General features: G+C 46.1%; 2 protein-coding genes across 7 annotated transcripts in view; both read right to left on the bottom strand.

Moving 5' to 3' along the window:
• LOC125629205 (uncharacterized) overlaps window positions 1–22,845 on the bottom strand; it is a 262,178-nt gene that overhangs the window by 82,758 nt on the left and 156,575 nt on the right. The window lies entirely within an intron of this gene.
• The window catches only part of LOC125629208 (uncharacterized), a 333,186-nt gene continuing 312,786 nt past the window's right edge, over window positions 2,446–22,845 (bottom strand). For 2 of the 6 annotated variants that reach the window (XM_075124119.1, XM_048834595.2), the window contains exons 3-5: window positions 6,107–6,220; window positions 5,848–5,997; window positions 2,446–5,725 (exon numbers count right to left, since the gene is read on the bottom strand). In XM_075124119.1, the coding sequence (XP_074980220.1) occupies window positions 4,308–5,725; window positions 5,848–5,899 (1,470 nt within the window). In that variant the 5' untranslated portion in view covers window positions 5,900–5,997; window positions 6,107–6,220 and the 3' untranslated portion in view covers window positions 2,446–4,307. Of the gene's footprint in view, window positions 5,765–5,821; window positions 5,998–6,106; window positions 6,221–22,845 lie in introns of all 6 variants that reach the window. The other 4 variants (XM_075124120.1, XM_075124122.1, XM_075124121.1 and 1 more) reach the window with 4 other exon arrangements.

Raw genomic sequence — 22,845 nt, 5'->3', positions numbered from 1 at the left:
GACCTGTACACTGGGCACATGGCTCTTGGGGAGAGAAAGCACTGTATGTGTGTGTGTGTGTGTGGGCGCTTATAATCATTCGTGTGCCCACATTTTCCACAGGCTGCTTTCATTGTGGAAGATATCTCGCTGCTGAGGGTGAGCAGGAAATCAAGGGCGGGTCTTCTCCAAGACTGGCATCTGCCCTGGCCCTTATGCAGCTTGCCTGTGTGCAGCAATGATCAATGCCCCCCCCCTCAGTGATGGCAGGGTGGCACGGGAAAGTTACCGTTAATGGGGCAAGAAACAAAGCAGCTCTGCCAAAGAACCTGCAGCAGCAGATTGCCCAGTATCTCCATGAGAGTTTCATGGAGATCTCTGGGGCAGATTCCTGTGAAGTAAGGGAGTCAATGAACACCCTATTCCACTGCTCAGACTAAGTATGTGGTGGTATGCACATCATACAGACACAAACCTTCCTTCTGCAACCCTCCTGCCCCCAACAACTTGCTTCCATGATTCCCAAAACCAAAGCCAATTACCAAGGGCCTCCTCTCCTGTTTCCACTTCACCAAGTTCTGACAGCTGTGACTGGCTAGCCTCCTCTGGGGTAGAGAAGAACTTCTGGCTGCATGCATCTCTCACCTCCGAGTTGTCCTCTGCGTCTGGGTCCCCCTCCGCCTCCACATCCTCATCCAAGATTTCCTCCTCCTGGTTTGGTCCACTCTTGACTGGCACATGAGCCACCGAAGTATTCACAGTGGCATTCACAGTGGAGGTGGGTCACCACCAAGTATCGCTTCCAGCTCAGTGTAGAACCAGGAGCTCTTGGGCACACCACCGGAGCGGCGGTTTGCATCCTGCACCTTGCGATAGGCGTTCCACAGCTCCTTCACTTTGACCCTACCCTGCAGGGTGTCCCTGTCATGGACCCTTTCTCTCATGCATTGTGAAATCTCGCTGTAGGTATCATAATTCTGGAACTGGAAAGCCTCCTCTCCCCAAATGCTGATGAGGTTCAGCAGCTCGGCATTGCTCCACGCGGGGGATCGCTGGTGCATGGAGCAGGCATGGTCACCTGGAAAGATGCGCTGAGACCACTGCATGTGTCATCGAGCAAACAGGAAGGGGACTTTCAAAATTCCCAAGGAATTTAAGGGATGGGATTTATGGTTGGTCACCTGAAGGCAGGGCAGTAGAGTTCAAACCAATGATCAGAGAGGCGAGAACAGGGACTGTGGGACACCTCCTGGAGGCCAATCACAGCGCTGTAAGCGACCAGGGTGTCTCCACTGGCATCGTGGTGCTGTAGCCCCGGGGCAGAAAGCTCTACGCCGCTCGTCAGGATGTTTTTTTTTTTTTTTACAGTGTTGCAACTGCACAGTTTCTGAGCACTAAGTGGCTTGTCCGTGCATACACCTGAGAAGTTACACCACCGAAAGCTGATTTACCGTGCAGAAACTTGCCAGCATAGACAAGGCCGTAGACGACTTACATAAGAACGCAAGACTGGTCATACTGGGTCAGACCAATGGTCCATCTCGCCCTGTGTGCTGCCTAAGAGTGACCAGTGCCAGATGCTTCAGAGGGAATGAATAGAACAGGCTTGTTGACCTGCAAGGTGAAGGTCTTTCGCCTTTACCTTTATTGTTGTTGACTCCTACTTATCCTATTTTACCACACCTCCCCCAAGGTCTCTGGGCAGATCAGGTGTGAACCACTCCTTTGATACAGACATGTTCCAATCCAGCTGAATTGAGGCAGACTTTGGGCTAATGTCAGTTTGGAAAAGGCCCGCTTAACCCAGCAGGTTTCTCAAAAGAACAGTTGCTGTGAACTGCATGTAGTGTGGGTGTGTGAACCCCAAAGATATGAAACATGAAAGTAACACAAGGCCAGTTCTGAGGAGGTTTCCAGAGCCAGGCCTGAGGGTTAAACAGCTGGAAGGAAAAGGGGCCTCAGGCCCTATAAAAATACCTGGTTGCAAAAAGAAAACAAAAATTAAATGAAAAAAACAAATCAAACAAAAAACAAACAAAAAAACCCAAACAACCCAGAAAAGCTCCCATCACACATCCATCACCATTTTAGATTTTGACATCTCCTGCCTGATGTGACATCTTTGCTTTGCAAACAAGAGACCTGGGGAACTCTGTGGCTGTTCCCCTCTAACTGGATAAAAAGTTCACATCTTGTCTCAAGTAATTTTCCTCTTAACAGAAGATCTTAAAATTTATCAAAATGAATTCCATTTGAAATACAAATAATTACAGCCTATACTGGGTCTCTGTTCTCGTACATGCTATTTCTCTCACATATTCCCCCACTCTAATTCCTTTGGAGTAAGGTTTTAATTTCAGGATTAGTCACCATTTCCGATATAGTAGGAGGGGGCAGGGAGAGAACTAGAAGAAAAGCTGAATTATACTGTAACACTGAAAGTTATCACAGAATCAGCCTCTTACGTTTCACTAATTAACTTCATGTTTAATTTCATTGTCGCTGGTAACAACTTATTCAAAGATTAAAAATATAAACCAATAGGGAAGTTTTGTCTTTATTCCCATTTCCACTCAGTGAGCTTTGTGTGAAGTCACATTCTACAATAACCTAGGAGCCTTCCATTTCTGTGAGTTCATTAGACTCAAGAACAAAACTAAGAGACAAAACCACAGCATGACGACTCAGCATTCATGTGTCCCGCAGTCTGAACTTGTAATCTGATACATTCCCCCATTGGCTACCATCATTTGCCCAGCATGGAAGTGCTTCTTGTCCAACAAGGCAGCCAGACTGGGACCCAGAGGCATAGAATCGTTCTGAAGCAATCAGCTGTTTCTCTCTGTGGTTCATGAAACTTTGGAGCCAAATGGTAGAAGACAGCTGTTCACAATTTAATGATAGCATCCTTTAGGAGTGTGATCAATTCCACTTAACTAGAGATCAGCGTTCTAAAAATAGTTTACCTGGGCCATAGGTCACCACAGCGTCCATCTCTTTGGGTGAAAATCAACCACTAAAACCTGTAATTTCTACCTGAGTTCTTGTCAAATCGTTGACCTTACTTGGAGTAATTTTACACTTCTCTGGGGTAGAATTCTTCATCAACCACACAACATATCAGTTGCGATAATGAGGTATAAATCCCCCAAATATGGCCTTTTATTTCTTTAATCTGGTGGCAAGGATTTAAATTAGGGACTAAATTCAGCTGTGTCTTAAAATCCCTGTAAGACACCAAAAGTCAGGAATCTATTAAAAATAGGTATCTTTCTGCAGCTCTATCACATTCAACACGGATTTCATTTTCTACACATTTGCAGCATCTTCCAGGGGTGAGCGGAACAGAAATGTCAGTTTCATTTTTTCCATTTCTACCTAGCTAGGGATTGCATTTCCCAAATAATAGGCATCATGCATCTGATTTGGAAGGAGATATCTGCAGGAGTGACCTCCTGCAGGGCGTGCGTCACAACTGCTTTGGGAGCCAAATGCATGGGTATTTTGCTTAGTTACAAGTCATTTATTAGGCAATCCTCTTCCCAGCCCTTTAGAAAAAATATTGACCTAACCAATTGAACAACATGGGCGTTGGGATAGTGATGGGGAATAAGGGAATCCCTCTGACTTACCCTATCTTCTTCTGTTGTTACAGAGGGTGAAATGATCTTTTCCCCTATCCCTGCCCTGTTCCTACTCTTTGTTATAGTTCAATATATTTTAAGTGAGGAAAATGGTAGTAAAAAATATCTGCTCTCCAGCACAACCTGAAGCAACACTAGAGCAACTAGGAATGAAACAATTTGTTCCCGAAGTGGAAACTTGATGACTAACAATTGCTTTGAAATGGGGGAAACAGTGTAACCGTGATGCTCAGGGTTTGTTTAGACTAGAAAAAGTGATGGAGTTTAGGTCAGGTCAAGAGGAAAGCTAATGCAACCACTGCACCTGGGCTGCATCAGCTCTACAACTGTAATTGTCTTTTTACACCAAGATCACTAACAGGATCTGCCGTCAACGCCATGTACAATCCTAGTGGATGTAAGGCACAGGTAGTTTTTGCCTCAGTGAAGCTTGTTGGAATCAAACCATCTCTCTGGAGCGGATGAAAATTCCTGGCTGGAGGGGGACACACTCCTACAACTCAAAACGAAAGGAGTTGATAGAAAAGATTCCAAGACTGACCCCAAAGAAGGGTGAGCAGCAAAAGGCAGAAGCAGGCAACTCATCTGGGGGAGCTGAGAGACCACGGTGAAGATGGTGCAAAGATCACTATGTGGGAATTAGCAAATGTGATTTTTTTTTTAAAAAAAAATCTTTGGCCAGCCCTAGTCAAGGCATTTATTACAGTTCTCTCTCATGTGGATTTTATTATGTCTAATAAGGCTTGAGCTCTGATTGAAGCTTTTCCCACACGCAGAGCATGTGTAGGGTCTCTCTCCACTGTGTATTCTACGATGTGTGATAAGGTTTGAGTGCCAACTAAAAGTTTTCCCACACTCAGAACATGTGTAGGGCATCTCTCCTGTGTGGATTCTCTGGTGTGTGATCAGGGCAGAGCTCCGACTGAAGCTTTTCCTGCACTCAGAGCATGTGTAGGGTCTCTCTCCTGTGTGGATTCTCTGATGTGTGATCAGGGCAGAGCTCTGATTGAAGCTTTTCCTGCACACAGAGCAGGTGTAGGGTCTCTCTCCTGTGTGGATTCTCTGATGTGAAATGAGGGCTGAACTATGAATGAAGCTTTTCCTGCACTCAGAGCAAGTGTAGGGCATCTCTCCAGTGTGGATTCTCTGATGTGTGATCAGAGCATAGCTCTGATAGAAGCTTTTCCCACACTCAGAGCATACGTAGGGCATCTGTCCGCTGTGGATTCGCTGATGTGAGATGAGGGCTGAACTATCAATGAAGTGCTTCCCACACTCAGAGCATCGATAAGGTTTCTCACCCGTGTGGATTCTCCGATGTGTGATAAGGTGTGAGCTCTGATTGAAGCTTTTCCCACACTCAGAGCAGGCGTAGGGCATCTCTCCGCTGTGGATTCGCTGATGTGAGATGAGGGCTGAACCATCAATGAAGTGCTTCCCACACTCAGAGCATCGATAAGGTTTCTCACCCGTGTGGATTCTCTGATGTGTGATAAGGTGTGAGCTGTGTTTGAAGCCTTTTCCACACACAGAGCATGTGTACGGCCTCTCTCCTGTGTGGATTCGCTGATGTGAGATGAGGGCTGAACCATCAATGAAGCGTTTCCCACACTCAGAGCATCTATAAGGTTTCTCACCCGTGTGGATTCTCTGATGTGTGATAAGGTTTGAGCGCCGACTGAAGCTTTTCCCGCACTCAGAGCACGTGTAGGGTTTCTCCCCTGTGTGCATTCTACGATGTCTGATAAGGTTTGAGCTCTGACTAAAGCTTTTCCCACACTCAGAGCATGTGTAAGGCGTCTCTCCTGTGTGGATTCTCCTATGTCTGATATGTTCTGAGCTCCGATTAAAATTTTTCCCACACTCATGGCATGTGTAGCGTGTCTTTTTCATGTTGATTCTCTCGTGTTTAATAAGGTCTGAGTGGCTACTGAGGTTTTCCTCTGGCCTGTGCTGACTCTCACAAGTTTCTTCTTTTTCTGGGAGTGCACAACTTCCAGAATCATTTCCTTTGGATCTTCCTGATAACATTTCATGGGATTCTACTTGCTCAGTATCTTCCTGCTGGGGTTTCTCCTCATTCTCATTCACCATCCCAACACCTAATGGGAGACAGAGAGAATCCAGACATAGGTCACTCCCTGCGCCAGAGAGAAAGGAAATCTTAGAGACAGGAATGGATAAAAGAATTAACAAACCAAAGTATGTGTGGGAGAGATCAAACCTTTCCCCAGAGGAGAGAGGAAGGGATTAGTTCTGGGTCTGCATCTCACCATAAATCTCAGGGAAAGGAAGATTGGGGAGGGACCTGCTGCCAGTTGTCAGTCAGGGTACGTGGGAAGCCATGAGTGACATCTGCCTCATGATTCCACATCTGCAAGGAACAATCCTCAACTTAGAGAGCTCACAAGGTCTTTGTAGGGCATCCTAAATGTTTCCTGTATTCACAGACAGTTTTTGAATTGGTTTCACCAGTTCCTCACCTTTGCATGCAGCTCTCGGGAGCACTTTTTTCTCACTGCCATGGAGATCTGGGACTCACGGGTTTTCCCCTTGTTCCAGCCATGAAATCACATCAGGTTTGGAAACTGGAAACCCTGCTCAAAGCAAAGAAAATAAGGAAGGTCCGTGGAATTTGTGGGATACCTGTCACAAAGAATATTCCATAGCTTTAACCCCAGCTCATTTTTAAGTAGTAACATCCCAAGGCCAGCTTCTTTGGCTCAAAGTGGCAGGAGAATTATTATTATAAATCATATTCATTATCTTCATGCCTAAGGGCCAATTAACAGTGGGTCCCTGTTGTGCTCGGCACAGTACAAACCCAGAATAGTAGATGGCCCATGCCATGAAGAATTTACAATCTAAATAGACAAGGCGGACACAGAACGGGGGAAGAGGTAGAACCCACCAGCCGAGTGAACTATGTGAAGGCAGAGTGACAGATCTGACGAACACAGGCATCCATCTTGAGACTACCGTATTTAATGTTACGACTAGGGCCAAAGTTTTCTGGAAATTGCCGCTATGACTGCATTTTTTCCCGAAGTTACTCTTCATTTCTGGAATCACCCTTCACATCCGGAATTGCTGAACAGAGGGTGGGTGGGGCATGCAGGATCACAACCCCCAGATTTCTGCCCAGAGACACCTGACTCAACCCCAGGGTGCAGAGCAAAGGTGATGTGTGGGCTGGGCACACAGGGTCATGCCCCCACCCCACCCCCGATTTCTGCCTGGAGACACCTGACTCCTCCCCGGGACACAGGGAAGAGGCTGGCTGCTGTTGAGACTTGCTAATTTCTTCCCTCCTCATACAAGTCTGGACTCAGCAAAACCACTGTGGAGCTTCCCCTGGGCAGGCAGGGCACTTGGTAGTCGGACGCTGGGCTCCCTCATCATGCTGCAGAGCAGACGGCACTCGCACCTGCTCTCAGCTGTGTCCACAGCACTTCTCCCCTGCTCATCTCCCCTGCACATATCTGGTTCATGCCCTGCCTCCCCAGCACACAGCTGACTCTAGGCTCTCTATGCCCAGTGTCTGGGCCCCCCCTCCCCCACACAGCTGGCTGCTGTCCCCTCCCCCCAATGCACTTTCATGCTGTAAAGGGTTAGATATTGCTCATGTTTGTCAATTACTCTGTTTTCATTGCCAGCAAACACTGGCTGTGTTATGACTGTTATGTGTATATATGAGCCAGCCCTTGAAAGCATGAACACTTCACAGACTATGATGCTGAGATGGGCCAGATGATACCAGGGAGGGCTCAGGGATGGGTTTCCTGTGCAATCTGATGTGACTAAGGGGTGATGAATGCCAGATCTCAAGGCTGGTTATGCAGATCTCCCATCATTTGAAGCTTTGCCCAATGCAGAAGGGGGCAGTGACTGATTTTACCTTTTTCAGGAGACTGAAAAAGACAGACTTTTTGGGGAGAAATAACTGAGTTTGAGCTGATTGAGGGGGCTTTTTGGGCTACAAACTGACTTGACCTGATAACCAAGAGGTAACCCTTTAAGAAAGGTTTTAATACACTTCGGAACCGATCAGGGATTCCCAAGAGAACTGATGAGGGGGTGATGGTAAATATGCATTTAGATGCTCATAAGGTTTAACCTCATAAGGTTTAACCTCTGGCCCACTGTCATGGATCCATAGGATCTGTGCTATGCCCTGGATTTTAAAACAGTCCTTGGGACGTGCCCCTTGAGTGCGCTAGACCCCCAAGGGGTCCCACTCTTTCACAAGGATAGGCCATGCAGCTTCACCACCTGAGACTGAGCCTCTGGCTTCAAAACTCCTATTTCAACCTGTGAGCTCTGCCAGCAGGTCCAGCTGAACGACACTCCTCTTCAGAGACCGTTCCTCATTCATGCTTCAATGCACCTCAGCAAGTTTTTGCTCGCACACTGGGCAGAATTGTAAAACATAGCAGGGTTCATTAGTCAACTGAAACAAAGCATTGGAAAGTTGTTTGTCTTTGCTTCTCTATGTAGTCCAGACTGGCCAATGCCCTTAAAATCATAGAATATCAGGGGTGGAAGGAACTTCAGGAGGTCATCTAGTCCAAACCCCTGCTCAAAGCAGGACCAATCCCCAATTTTTGCCCCAGATCCCTAAATGGCCCTCTCAAGGATTGAACTCACAACCCTGGGTTTAACAGGCCAATGTTCAAACACACTGAGCTATCCCTCCCCACAAGGCCCTTGAGCCTTGCTGCTGTAGAAAACATTTTGTTTTCCTTTCACTGTGCCTGTCCATTTGTCTTCACTCCAGTACAACTCCCTGCATCTGCAAGCCCAGTTCTTCCTGCTCCCAAAAACACAACGAGTCCATGTATGCTTCATTCAGCCGAGCGGAGATCCTCCCATGGCCAGGTGACAATTATTCCCTTGTCTCTGTCGGGTATTCCATTGATGTAGGCTGATCCCAGACAGTCCTTAATGACCCATTCACATCACCCTATGACAGCTACATAACAAAACACCTCATGTCTCCTGCTCTTTCTAATCAAAGCAATACCAATCACAGAGGGAAACTGAAGTGTGTATTCACATAATAGAAGTATCAGCAGAATTCCCACCTCTATCCACACACACACTGCTCACAGCTCTTGGAGAGAAAGCAAAGCACAGGAACTGGATGTTAGTCCAGTGAACACAGTGGAGAACAAGCTGCAATCCTCAAACCCTGGTCAAAAGGAGAGGCATGTGGGTCCCTACCGATAGGGAGGGGCTGGCTAGAGGCCTGATACCTGAGAGGGCATTCCTTGAGCAGACCACGGAGGAAGGTCAAAGGCTTAGCTACCCCAGAACTGTTATATCGCAAAAGCACATTTTGGGGAATTAGGAAATCTAGTGACTCAAGTGTAATAAGAGGGAGAATTAAACTCCACCAGTTTGTGGAGAAGGTTGGGAATTAAACACTAACATTCAGGAACAACAGCCTCTAATTCTTCCGGAAAAGGAGAATGTAAGAAACAAGAACTGGGCCACGCAACCTCAAAAGGGACAGGCTCAAAGATCCAAGGAGCCTGGAGGGAAGACAGCTTGTGGCTGGGGCAGTTGGGGAGAGGGGGGACAAGACTCTCACTCCTGTTGACCCCGACCTGATTTTATGATCTATGACCTAGTCTCATGTCTTGTGGGCAATTTTATACCCGCTAGAGGAATAAAATGTCTTTATCAGAGTATTGCTTATTAGCTTGGAATATGCATAGAGGAGCAAGGAGGTGAACATAAATAAATGGGTTATTAATCTTGCTACAGTTAAGGGCTTTATATTAGGTTGAGGCTTTGTGGGAGTATTTATCCTGAAGTCTGGGATTTACCTGAATAAGCCTAAGGAGAGAAGCCCGGGTCAGATATTCTGCACCCTCATTTTGACAAACTAACGAGTAACCACAAACAGGTGCAATACGCCACAGTATTCTGAAAGAAGGAATTTTGGGTGGGCTTTAGGACATAATTATGATGCATTTTGTGCAAGATACATCATGTGTGGTGTCATGGGAAAAGTTATGATTTGCTTAATATGATTATCCTATTTGTGTGCATGGATCATGTTTGTATCTGAAGTTATGGACATTGACTATGTATCTGTATTTCAAATATGCGTACTCTGGGTAACACCCACAACTAGCCTTTCAGGTACAACAATGAAAAAGCCAGACAGTGCTGATTGCTCATCAACAAAGACAATGGACTGTGGAAGAGCTTAGCCTTCCTGTGAATGTTTCAGCCAGCATATGAGTCATGGTTACTATGACTCAGCAGGGCATGTGACCAGACCAAATGACACTGAACTCTATTTTGATACCTGTATTTTTCCACAAACTGGACTGGGAACTGAGTTTGGAACAAATGGTTCCTACCATATGGAAAAGCTACATAAGGTGGTGTGTGACATAGAATCATAGAATAACAGAGTTGGAAGGGACCTCTGGAGGCCATCTAGTCCAACCCCTGCCCAGAGCAGCACCAATCCCAACTAAATCATCCCAGCCAGTACTTTGTCAAGCCTGACCTTAAAAACTTCTAAGGAAGGGGATTCCACCACCTCCCTAGCTAACGCATTCCAGTGTTTCACCACCCTCCTAGTGAAAAAGTTTTTCCTAATATCCAACCTAAATCTCCCCCACTGCAACTTGAGACCATTACTCCTTGTCCTGTCATCTGCTATCACGGAGAATAGTCTAGATCCATCCTCTTTGGATCCACCTTTCAAGTAATTAAAAGCAGCTATCAAATCCCTCCCCATTCTTCTCTTCCGTAAACAATCCCAGTTCCCTCAGCCTCTCCTCATAAGTCATGTGTTCCAGACCCCTAATCATTTTTGTTGCCCTTCGCTGGACTCTCTCCAATTTTTCCACATACTTCTTGTAGTGTGGGGCCCAAAACTGGACACAGTACTCCAGATGAGGCCTCACCAATGTCGAATAGAGGGGAACGATCACGTCCCTCGATCCGCTGGCAATGACCGTAGTTATACAGCCCAAAATGCCACTAACCTTCTTGGCAACAAGGGCAGGCTGTTGACTCATATCCAGCTTCTCGTCCACTGTCACCCCTAGGTCCTTTTCCGCAGAACTGCTGCCGAGCCATTCAGTCCCTAGTCTGTAGAGGTGCATTGGATTCTTCCGTCCTAAGTGCAGAACTCTGCACTTGTCCTTGTTGAACCTCATCAGATTTCTTTTGGCCCAATCCTCTAATTTGTCTAGGGCCCTCTGTATCCTATCCCTACCCTCCAGCGTATCTAACACTCCTCCCAGTTTAGTGTCATCTGCAAACTTGCTGAGGGTGCAATCCACACCATCCTCCAGATCATTAATGAAGATATTGAACAAAACCGGCCCCAGGACCGACCCTTGGGGCACTCCGCTAGATACCGGCTGCCAACTAGATATGGAGCCATTGGTCACTACCCATTGAGCCCGACAATCTAGCCAACTTTCCACACACCTTGTAGTGCATCCATGCAGCCCATACTTCTTTAACTTGCTGACAAGAATACTGTGGGAGACCATGTCAAAAGCTTTGCTAAAGTTGAGGAATAACACATCTACTGCTTTCCCTTCATCCACAGAACCAGTTCTCATCATAGAAGGCGATTAGATTAGTCAGACATGACTTGCCCTTGGTGAATCCATGCTGACTGTTCCTGATCGCTTTCCTCTCGTCTAAGTGCTTCAGAATTGATTCCTTGAGGATATGCTCCATGATTTTTCCGGGGACTGAGGTGAGGCTGACCGGCCTGTAGTTCCCAGGATCCTTCTCCTTCCCTTTTTTAAAGATTGGCACTACATTAGCCTTTTTCCAGTCTTCCGAAACTTCCCCTGATTGCCATGAGTTTTCAAAGATAATGGCCAATGGCTCTGCAATCACATCCGCCAATTCCTTTAGCACTCTCGGATGCAACGCATCCGGCCCCATGGACTTGTGCACGTCCAGTTTTTCTAAATAGTCCCGAACCACTTCTTCCTTCACAGAGGGCTGGCCACCTCCTCCCCATGCTGGGCTGCCCAGTGCAGTAGTCTGGGAGCTGACCTTGTTCGTGAAGACAGAGGCAAAGAAAGCATTGAGTACATTAGCTTTTTCCATATCCTCTGTCACTAGGTTGCCTCCCTCATTCAGTAAGGGGCCCACACTTTCCTTGGCTTTCTTCTTATTGCCAACATACCTGAAGAAACCCTTCTTGTTACTCTTAACATCCCTCGCTAGCTGCAACTCCAGGTGTGATTTAGCCTTCCTGATTTCATTCCTACATGCCCGAGCAATATTTTTATACTCCTCCCTGGACATTTGTCCAATCTTCCATTTCTTGTAAGCTTCTTTTTTGTGTTTAAAATCAGCAAGGATTTCACTGTTAAGCCAAGCTGGTCGCCTGCCATATTTACTATTCTTTCTACACATCAGGATGGTTTGTCCCTGTTGTGACGAAGTGGGACTGTTCTTAATGTTTCCTCTGAATAGTGTGGGGGTGCCTCAGTTTCCCCTAGGCAGTTCTTAAGTATCTAGGGGGTGGGGAAAGGGTGTATGATCATTGCAGAGCCCTAGAGGGCAGGTGTGTGCAGGAGTCTGGAAACAGAGAATGGCCAACTCCCTGTTTCCTGGCAACTGATGGCCTGGGCCCTTCCCCCCTGCAAGGTGAGAGCTAAAGGGTTGGAGAACAAAGGAATCAGGTGACCACCTGGCCCGGGAAAGGAACAAAGCCCAGAGGAGGAGGGGCTGGAGGGGGTTTTCAGTTTGGGGCTGGCTGGGACATGGAGTGAAGTGCAGACGTGGTTGTCTGGCTCACTGCCCCCCCAGAATGGACCCAGCTGAGGGGTCCCGTTCTCTGCACCTGCAAGCTCTGTTTTAGACCATGTTCCTGTAGTCTAATAAACCTTCTGTTTTACTGGCTGGCTGAGAGTCACGTCTGACTGCGAAGTTGGGGTGCAGGACCCTCTGGATTCCCCAGGAGCACCGCCTGAGCGGACTCGCTGGGGGAAAGCGCATGGAGAGGCAGAGGATGCTGAATGCTCCGAGGTCAGACCCAGGAAGGTGGAAGCTGTGTGAGCTGTGTGTCCTGAAGACAGGCTGCTCACAGAAAGGCGACTACCCCAGAGTCCTGACTGACTTCATGGGGAGCAGTTCCAGAGCATCGCCCAGGGACTCCGTGACACCTGTAACCTCAATAAGGATTCTTTAAAATACAGCCAGCTCTCCTGGACTCCTTTCCCCCTCATGTTGTTCTCCCAGGGGATCTTGCCCATCAGTTCCCTGAGGGAGTCAAAGTCTGCTTTTTTGAAGTCCAGGGTCCGTATTCTGCTGCTTTCCTTTCTTCCTTGCGTCAGGATCCTGAACTCGAGCATCTCATGGTCACTGCCTCCCAGGTTCCCATCCATTTTTGCTTCCTTACTAATTCTTCCCGGTTTGTGAGCGGCAGGTCAAGAAGAGCTCTGCCCCTAGTTGATTCCTCGAGCACTTGCACCAGGAAATTGTCCCCTACACTTTCCAAAAACTTCCTGGATTGTCTGTGCACCTCTGTATTGCTCTCCCAGCAGATATCATGATGACTGAAGTCGCCCATGAGAACCAGGGCATGCGATCTAGTAGCTTCTGCGAGTTGCCGGAAGAAAGCCTCGTCCGCCTCATCCCCCTGGTCTTGGCCTCATTCCCCACACAAGAGAATTCCTGGAAACATCTGAGGAACAAAGACTGAACTGGGGGAAGTACTGGTGTCAGGGTAAAGGGATTTTTAACTTGTGTATGGAAACTTGGTGGACTGCTTGTATGATCAGTCAGTGTGAGAAATTGCTAATTCAAATTCTATCCATCTAGTATGTTAGACTTAGTTTGAGTTTTTGGTTATTTGCTAAGTAATCTGTGTTAGGCAAGAGTTAGAAATTTAGTTAGCATCTGAGTCAGAAACAGAAGCATCAGAGGCCCAATGACACTAACAGCTGTAAGTACCTGATAGTCTGCATGGTCAAATGTCCGCCCAGTAACTCGGCTCTTAGAACAGAACAAACCCTGCAAACAGCCCTAGGATATCTGTGAACACTCACGCCCCACCCCTTCGCCTTACGGGTAGTCATAGATAATTGATGTAATTAAAATAGTGTCTATGCATATGTTCTGCTCATGTCAGTATCACGTTAAATGTTCTCTCTCTCTCTGAAACAATGTTTGTCTCTGTACGTATAAGATTATGCAAATGGCGCGATGAGGAAAGATACATAATTGGTCACTGTGATACTGCACTTTTGAAGCTGTTTATCAGCCTTCCCGGGACTGTGAATAAATGTGCCTGCTTGATTCTTGGGGAAAAGAATCTCCTTGCTTCCCAGTTTGGTGCAGCAAGCAGGGTGTGATCAGGAATCCTTGGAGAGTTTCTCACAACCAGGGTTACCACCTCTAGTGCACACCTTGGTTTGGTGCTCCCCAAGACACCCTTTGCACCCCTTTTTAATACGAACCATATATAGGATGCACAGACGAGAGGACTGAATGGGATTGTGTTTGTGGCCAGGGTTTTCGGTATTGCAGCCTTCGCCTACAGCATCCCAAAGCCCTGGCTGGGATGATTTAACTGGGAATTGGTCCTGCTTCGAGCAGGGGGTTGGACTAGATGACCTTCTGGGGTCCCTTCCAACCCTGATATTCTATGATTCTATGAAGTATTCAGCACCAGAGTGTGCTTCAGTAGCGTTGAGTACAAGGGAGTGCTCGGTCAGTTCCCCTGAAGTGCCAATTGAGTGGGTTTCAGGAAGCGGGGTAACAATGTCATATGACTTGCCCCAGGGTGTATCGATACCCTCTACGAAAGGGAGAATCGTTGATTTTATAGGAGGAAAACATGGGAAGGTTCAAAAGACTATGGCAAAGGATGGATGGAATGAGGGTATGAGTGTGAAGGATAGCATATTGTGGTGGTCTGGTCAGACAAAAGGAAAGTTAGAGAAAGGAATTGTGATACTGTACCGTGAATATGAAAAGAAGTTACAGGAATTGGAAACACTCCAAAAGACTCTTACATCAGAGGTGAACCAAAAGACAGATTTAAACCACAAATTAAGTGAGCTTCAAGCAGAAAACAATACTCTAAAAGCAAAAATAAAAGAAAGTAGCTCCTCCGCACGTCGTATTGCTGGTAGCATACGACAGAAGGGTAATCTTACTGACTGGTTCAGGCAGCAATACGGATAAAGACCAAAATGAAATCAATTGGAAACACCTTGAAAAACAAATCCAGGATTGGAACCCAGCACTCACGATGAAAATCTAGGATAATTGGTCTCCTCCTGCTCCTCCTCCTCCTCTTTAACCCAGACTTAAGTGCCAGCGCTCCCCTGGCTCCCCTCCAAGTAACCATTCGGTGGTCAGGGCCAGCAGACAATAGAGTGGCTCATAATACTTATAAGTACACTCCTCTCAACACAGAGGAAATGAGGGACTTACTGAACGATCTCTGGTTTCAAAAAGTGGTAGCTGTGTTAGTCTGTAACAGCAAAAAGAATGAGGAGTCCTTGTGGGACCTTAGAGACTAACAAATTGATTTGGGCATAAGCTTTCGTGGGCTAAAACCCACTTCATCAGATGCATGGAATAGAAAATACAGTAGGAACATATATATATCTTCTGAGGCCCAGCAGTTTGATGGGCTGGATGGCCTCTCACTGAAGGCTGCCAAAAGCCCAGCACATGGAGTAGATACAGGGTGGCTTGGGGAGCAGGAAGCGTGGCAGCGTCCCAGAGAGCACACCGAGAAGGGAAATGGAGAGGGGACGAGGGGGCACTGCAGTGAACTCAGCACACATCCTGAAGGCCATTGGCAGAAAGTTGTCCCCTCCCAGGCCTATGGGGGTTAGACAGTGACACAGAGATCCCTTGGCAAAGGGTCACTTGGTCTTTGCCAGCAGCTCTCACCTGAGACCTGACAAACCCATCACACCAAACATCTCTTGGAGGATGATCATGTGGGGTGTCTACAGAAGCTCAAAACTGGCCATGACTCATAATGACTGAGAGATCAACGAATGGGGTGCATGTAAGGAACAAAGCATTTATATTGAAAATCTACTATATGGACTTGGAATGGAAAATAAATCATGGAGAGGTAACAGGCCCTGGGATTGGCCCATCCACCCAAGAAGAGAGCTGTCACTCCTCACTAGTCAGCTGGAAGGTAATGCAAGGCTCAAGTGACCAGCCTTGCTCCCTCCCAAATGATCAATGGAAAACAATCAGGGCACCACCAAACAACTGAAATTGGGGTGGGGGGTTAAAGAGAAGGGGCTAGAGCTTAGAGTTTCTCTGCCACACAATAAGGGGTGGAAGCGAGGGAAGACTGGTTGCGGATAGTTGGAGGGGTGAGGTTTGGGGTATGGTGGGGGGCAGAAGCGGCTGGGACTGGGTAACCTGGAGCTGGCAGTCTCCCTAAGGGACACTTGCTCCTCCTGGGCCCCTTCCACACCCTCTTGTGAGTAGAGAATGACCACCCTGTCCCTACCCCCAGAGGCAGCTGTGTCTCAGGACTCTCCCAAGTTGCACCCACTAACTCTCTTCCCATTTGGGGTATAGCTCAGGGCAACAATTTCCCACCAAGATGAACCCAGCTGGCTGTTCTGGTGCCATAGGGGCCTCTGGTGGGTGACAGGCAGAACCGCAGCACTTCTCAGGCAGAATGTATTTTCTTCATGCCAAAAAAAAAAAATTCTGCACTGGACGTGAATTCTGTGCGTACGCAGTGGCACAGATTCCCATATGAGTAACTCACACCCTGCACAAACATAACCTGCTCACTCCCATCTCTTCTCCCTGCATCTCTGAGTCTCAGAGCTGCTACTGCTTCTGCTGCCGCCATTAATGCACACAGGCGTTCACTCCCATTAGTGCTGGAAAAACCCAATCCAGTTACAGGACTGAACCCTTATTTTCCCATCATATGGGACAGTCTCAGCTGAGGCGGAGATGGGGCGCGGGGAGAGATACAAAGGGAAAAGCGTTGTTGTAGCCATGTTGGTTCCCTGGATATCAAAAAGGTATTTTTAATTGGTTCTAAATGAAATTCCCTCACCCACCTTGCCTCTCCATGAGATCTGAAAGTAGCAGAAGGAAACAAACAGGAAGACAGAGCTCCAGAGTCTAAACCAAACATTTTCAAGCCCCTGGAAGAAACTACATTTCCCTTCTGCTCCAGGTATGCTTGTGTCCTATATGAGGGACCACCCCACTCCTCTCACAGAAGCAAGGGGAGACTGCAGCCAGCCCCAGATGGTTCTTCCCCATCCTGGGATGCGTGCTGCAAGGAAGTTTGTGTATGGTGGGTGCATGGGCTGCGTCCCCAGACAACTAGAGCCATCTGCAAACTGGAAAGACAGCACAGCATGGGGGCTGTGGTGGCAACTCTAGAGCTGGGCCTCTGCCCCCTCTAGGTCCCATGGCAGGTGGCTCTGGCAGCATCAAGTGGGTCCATCACTGCAGGGGAAGGTTGGGATAGTGTTTGAGAGTGGGGTGAGGATTGTGGGGGCATGGGGCAGTCCATGCCCAGGAATGGGGGATTGAATTCACCTCCCCACCCCCTGTAGAGCCCAGCAACTAGGGATTTATCCAGTGAAGTGAATTTCACAATGGGTGACTTTGAGCCAGCTACTAAAAGATCCTTGTGCCTTAGGTTCCATACTGGCCAAAGGAGATTACTAGTACTCCCCTCCCCAGACTCCTGGGGGCAGGCAGAGATAATTAGTGGGTTTTGGGAATTAGAAGATGTAAATTCACTAAGAACAATGATATTTGTTTATTATTAAATCCCAAGACACCCACCAGTCCCCATCCTTCCTCTGATGAGCTATAAATATGTAAGGGACTCAGCTCCTGATCCTGCAATGAGTTTCCGCCCCTCCCCACATTCTCTAGCAGCACTTTTATGAACAGGCCACGGAAACATGTAAATACCTTGAACCAAATTCCAGAAGCTGCTGAGCATGGACAAGTTAAAATGAAACCAAGGTTCTGCCTCTCCAAGGACCTGGCCCCTAGCGCAAAATAATATTCTGAAACCGAAACTGCCACTTCATAATTGATAGAATCTTATTTATCTACTGATTTATGGGAATTACCAATAAAAGAAACAACACAGTGAAGTTGAAATCCTGAAAGATCTCATGTCTTTACAAAGCAGTATAATCTAATCTGGAACTTTATACACTAAAATGCCTTATTCCTTACCCTATCGCGATTGCCTGGTGTCACTACAGGAGGAATTAAGGTTGGGTGCCTTAGCTGTGAATTTCCATCCCCTACTATATTGCAATTGCTGTTAAGTGAGTTTGGCAAAATTCATTTTCTCTATTTCTTTTATTTTATTATTTCAATTGATATCGATATTTATATTTAAGCCCTTTTTTCAATGTTTACAATTTTATGTTCAGAGTGGTGGGAAGTTATGAGGGTTGTCAGGCAACAATTATGTAATTACAGTAAATGCTGAGATTCCAAAGCCAATCTTTATAACTGTTCAAACACAAATTGTCAATGTAACATGCAAAATATACAGCGTAAATAATCTTAAATCAAACTCAACTTTCTCCAGAAGTATTTCTGTATTTTACCTATATAAATATTTGTTCGTCTGTGTGTGTACAGTGAAGTCAACATTTACTGCAATTTATTAATAAAAATCCAATCCTTTCAAGCATAATTTTAAGTAACAAAGTACTTTAATTCTTTCACTTCCTAGACTGTAATGCTTGCTTTGAGGGTAATTACACCCTCCCTGTGATGTATTTGACTCTCAGTACCATAACCCCATCATGATGTAGCTCCTGTCTGGGAGCTCTGCTGAGGCCACTGGCATTCTGATCAGAAGGTGACACTCTAACACATGAGCAAAGACACATGGGGGAGGGTGGATGACGACGTAACATGGAGGCCAGCAGGGTTGACAATGGCCCTGCAGAGTGTGGGAAGCAAACTCCCTCTCAGCCTCTCCTCTCTCCCATCTCCCAGAGTCAGTAATGCTGATAAATCGTTCCGTGAAACCTAAAGAGCCCCAGTATGTGAGACAGTGATTAACACAGGTGCCTTAGGGGCTGCAGCACCAACCCCGTCTGGACAAGGGGGACAAAGAACTGCAGTAGAAACGGGTTAGGCTGGGAGAGGGCACAGCTGATGTGGGACTGGGAGCTGAATTGACCAGGAGGCCAGAACTCATTGGGGGCTGGGACAAGAAGTCAACATGACTGGGTAAAGGCACTTCTGTGTATTTCCCCCTGTTTACAATCCTTCAATTTATTTAATTTAGAAACGTTTCATTCACAATTAAACACATTGGAGCTAAGCTGCATTGATGCATTTCCACTTGCATGGTACCATTTTAATTCAGTGCTTAATCAGATGCTTCTGCATCACAAAGCAATCAATAATTGGTGTGCTTTCATTAGTTAACTTGACTGTGTGCTGTGCGTCGCTTTAAAAAAAAAGATGATGTGCGCAAGTGTCAAAATTTCAGGCATTAAGAAATGGAAATTAGGTGTCAGTTCATCTCTAATGCATTTATCTCAATTTTAATTTCAGTTTTGAATCTTGAAACCATGTTGTTTAAACAGCATTAGGGTCTATTTGTATAATTGTTTGCAAGATTCGATATTGTGAACCAGAAGTCTTAACCTTTTATTTTGAGATCAGTAAATGCAATCCAGCGCACCACTCCTGAAAGACTACAGCCCCTAGCCGGTGACATGCTCCCTAGAGAGCGAACACCTGACGAGCCCTTTCACCCTAAAAGCCCTTTTGGCTCTTTGACATTGCTTCATCCACCCCACCAGAAAATGCTATAGGTAGCCAGGTAATTACAGCATACCTTAGCTGGTCAAACTATACCTAGTGATGTGCCAAAATTCATATGGTTCTGTTTGGTTTATCTTTCATTCAGCTTTGCAATTATTAGATCCTATTTAAAAATTGTAACTGAAATAACAAAAGCAAGTTAACAAGATAGTGGCATCAGGCACAGGTTGGGGTAAAACAATAAAGGGAAAGAACTGACTATGTAAAAAGGATCACCACAAACTATCAGAGCCCCAGACCCCCATCCAACTGAATCCACCTCAGCCAGGAATATCAAGCTAGGCCACTGAAAGATCGCCCATCCCATCTGGCAGTGAATGCTGCATGTTCCAGATGGAGCTATGGTGTGTGCATCTGCTCTATTGACATGCTGCTTTGATATGGAATATACCACGGCCACAGGGAGCAGACTCATGGACTCCTACAAACAAAATCCCAGATAGCCCTCCAACATTCCCTCCCCTCCGCCACCTCCATGCTGTCTGCCATCCCCTCCCCCAACTCCACATGGCCATTCTCAGCCTATTGCTAACAGTTCCTTCCAGCCTTCAGCACTATAATAAATAAAACATGGTGTTACAAAAGTTAGATCATGCCAGAGAAACCCGATCTCGTTCTGTGAGAAGGTAACTAATTTTTTGGACAAAGGAAATGCAGTAGCATCTGGATGACAGTAAGGCATTTGATACAGTTCCACATGGGAAACTATTCATTACATTGGAGAAGATGGGGATATGAGAAGTGAAAGGTCGGTAAGGAATTGGTTACAGGGGAGACTACAAGGGGGGTCATACTGAACGGTGAGTTGTCAGGCTGGAGGGAGGTTACTAGTGGAATTCCTCAGAGATTAGTCTTGGGATCAATCTTATTCAACATTCTTATTAGTGACCTTGGCACAAAAAGTGGGAGTGTGACACAAAGCTGGGAGGGATTGCCAATATGGAGGAGGATAGGCATATCATACAAGAAGATCTACATGACCTTGAAATCTGCAGTAATTGAAATGGGATAAAAATTAACAGAGCAAAGTTATATACTTAGGGACTAATGACAAGAATTTTTGCAGTAAGCTGGGGACTTATCAGTTGGAAGTGACAGAGGAGGAGAAAGACCTGGGTGAATTGGTTGATAATAGAATAATTATGAGCTGCCAATGTGCTGCAGCCATGATATGGGTTAATGCAGTCCTAGGATGCATCAGGCAAGGTATTTCCAGTAGACACAGGGAAGGGTTAGTATTATTATACAAAAAGAAAGATTCTGGTCTCCCATGTTTAAGAAGGATGAATTCAAAGTGGAACAGGTGCAGAGAAGTGCTACTAGGATAATCCGAGGAATGGAAAATCTGCCTTATGAGAGGAGACTCAAAGAGCTTGGCTTCTTTAGCCTAGCCAAAAGAAGGCTACGGCGAGATATGATTGCTCTCTATAAATACATCAGAAGGATAAATACCAGGGAAGGAGAGGAGTTACTTAGGTTAAGCACCAATTTTGGCACTGGAACAAACGGATATTGGCCATCAATAAATTCTGGCTTGAAATTAGGCGAAGGTTTCTAACCATCAGAGTGAAGTTTTGGAACAGCCTCCCAAGAGAAGCAGTGGGGGCAAAAAACCTAACTGGCTTCAAGACTGAGCTCAATACATTTCTGGAGGGATTGGTAGGATGGGACTGCCTACAATGGCATGTAGTTGATCTGCAACTGCTAGCAGCAAATATCTCCAAAGGCCGGTGATGGGACACTAGATGGGCAGGGCTCTGAGTTACTACAGAGAATTCTTTCCTAGTTGTCTGGCTGCTGGGTCTTGCCCACATGCTCAGTGTCTAATGGATTGCCATATTTGGGATGGGAAGGAATTTTGCCCACAGACAGATTGGCAGAGACCTTGGGGTTTTGGTTTTTTGGCCTTCCTCTGCAGCATGGGGCACGGCATGGGTCATTTGCAGGTTTAAACTAGTATAAATGGTGGATATTTTTTGGTAACTTGAAGTCTTTAAATAAACATTTGAGGACTTCATTAACTCAGCCAGAGGTTAGGAATCTATTCTAGGAGTGGGTGAGTGAGGTTCTGTGGCCTGCGACGTGCAGGAGGTCAGACTGGATGATCATGATGGTCTCTTCTGGCCTTAAAGTCTGTGAGTCTATAAACTGTGCTTTGCGTTGCACAGACACAGATGGAGATCAGCACCCCCATTGTGCTGGGCACTGCACAGACAGAGAGGGACAGTCCTTGCCCCAAAGAGATCACAATCCAAGTAGACAATGGGTAGGAGGGAAACGGAGAGGGGCTGTGAGTTCCCCAACGTCAGTGACAGAGCCAGTATCTGCTGAGCCCCGTCACCCTCAGCTTGGAAAGGTCCCCAGATAACACTGTATTAGGCTGCAGGAAGAGGTGGTTTGTCCATGGATGCACAGGCTGTCTTGGCAGAGCAGCTCAGCTGCAGTCCCTGCACACAGCTGTGGGTGTGTGTCCTGGGTCAGGAGACGTCAGTGTCCAGTCCTGTGGGGCTGTGCTCCTGGCTCATATCTCCAGCACTCACTGCTGCCCAGGGTGGATAAAAATTGTTTTGATTTAAATCAGATTTTTTTGCAAAATGTTTTTGAGGTATAAACTTATCTAAAGATAGTTTTAATTAAGATACGTTGTAGCTCAAAGGTCTCTCATCATGGAATAGGGATTATAAATTCTAATTCTATATTGTGAGACAATATATTAATGTAATGTTTAAGAAAAGTTTTGTAAATGAGTTCCAATATTCATGGATTAGGAACCCAATCTTATGGGGTTCCACAGGCTTCTGTATATATTATTTAGGTTAATCTACCTACCCAATGGGACTCAGTGCTCAGTCTAGATGATACCATCAGAGATGCTTAGTTTTGCAGTTCTCAAACCGTGGATGTGTGTCTCCAGAAGTAACATGCTTCTTAACAGCAAAAATGTTTTTAAATAAATATATAGAGAGAGGTGAGAAATACCAGACCTCAACTCTCTTGTCCCCCTGCAAATTTGTGTATACAGAGTCAATCCATTACCACTCGCTAAAAGTGCAAAGTTTCAAAAAGTTCAGTGAACAGAAGATTGTTGGGGACGGAATAGATCCGGACAAGGAGAAGAAGTCTGCAGATAAATGTGAGAAGAAAGGGACATATGCTTCTTCTGTTAAAATATTATATGTTTGCTCTTGAAGAAAAAACATCCAGAATACTTAATGTTATTTTAGTTAAATAAAACAATTTAAAAGTCTGTCTGGTGAGGATCTCCACCTAATACAGCATGGCAAGAAAATCCTCCAAATATTAATAATTAACCTGTTGGAGATAGTTCACCTCCCAATGAGTTCGTAAATATCTGCTTCAGTTACCTTTGGTAAATGAAATAACCAAACAA

Source organism: Caretta caretta, chromosome 28, assembly GCF_965140235.1.
Source record: "Caretta caretta isolate rCarCar2 chromosome 28, rCarCar1.hap1, whole genome shotgun sequence".
Lineage (NCBI taxonomy): Eukaryota > Metazoa > Chordata > Testudines > Cheloniidae > Caretta > Caretta caretta.
Note: the sequence above shows the minus strand (reverse complement) of the source record. Positions and strands in the feature narration are given on the sequence as shown.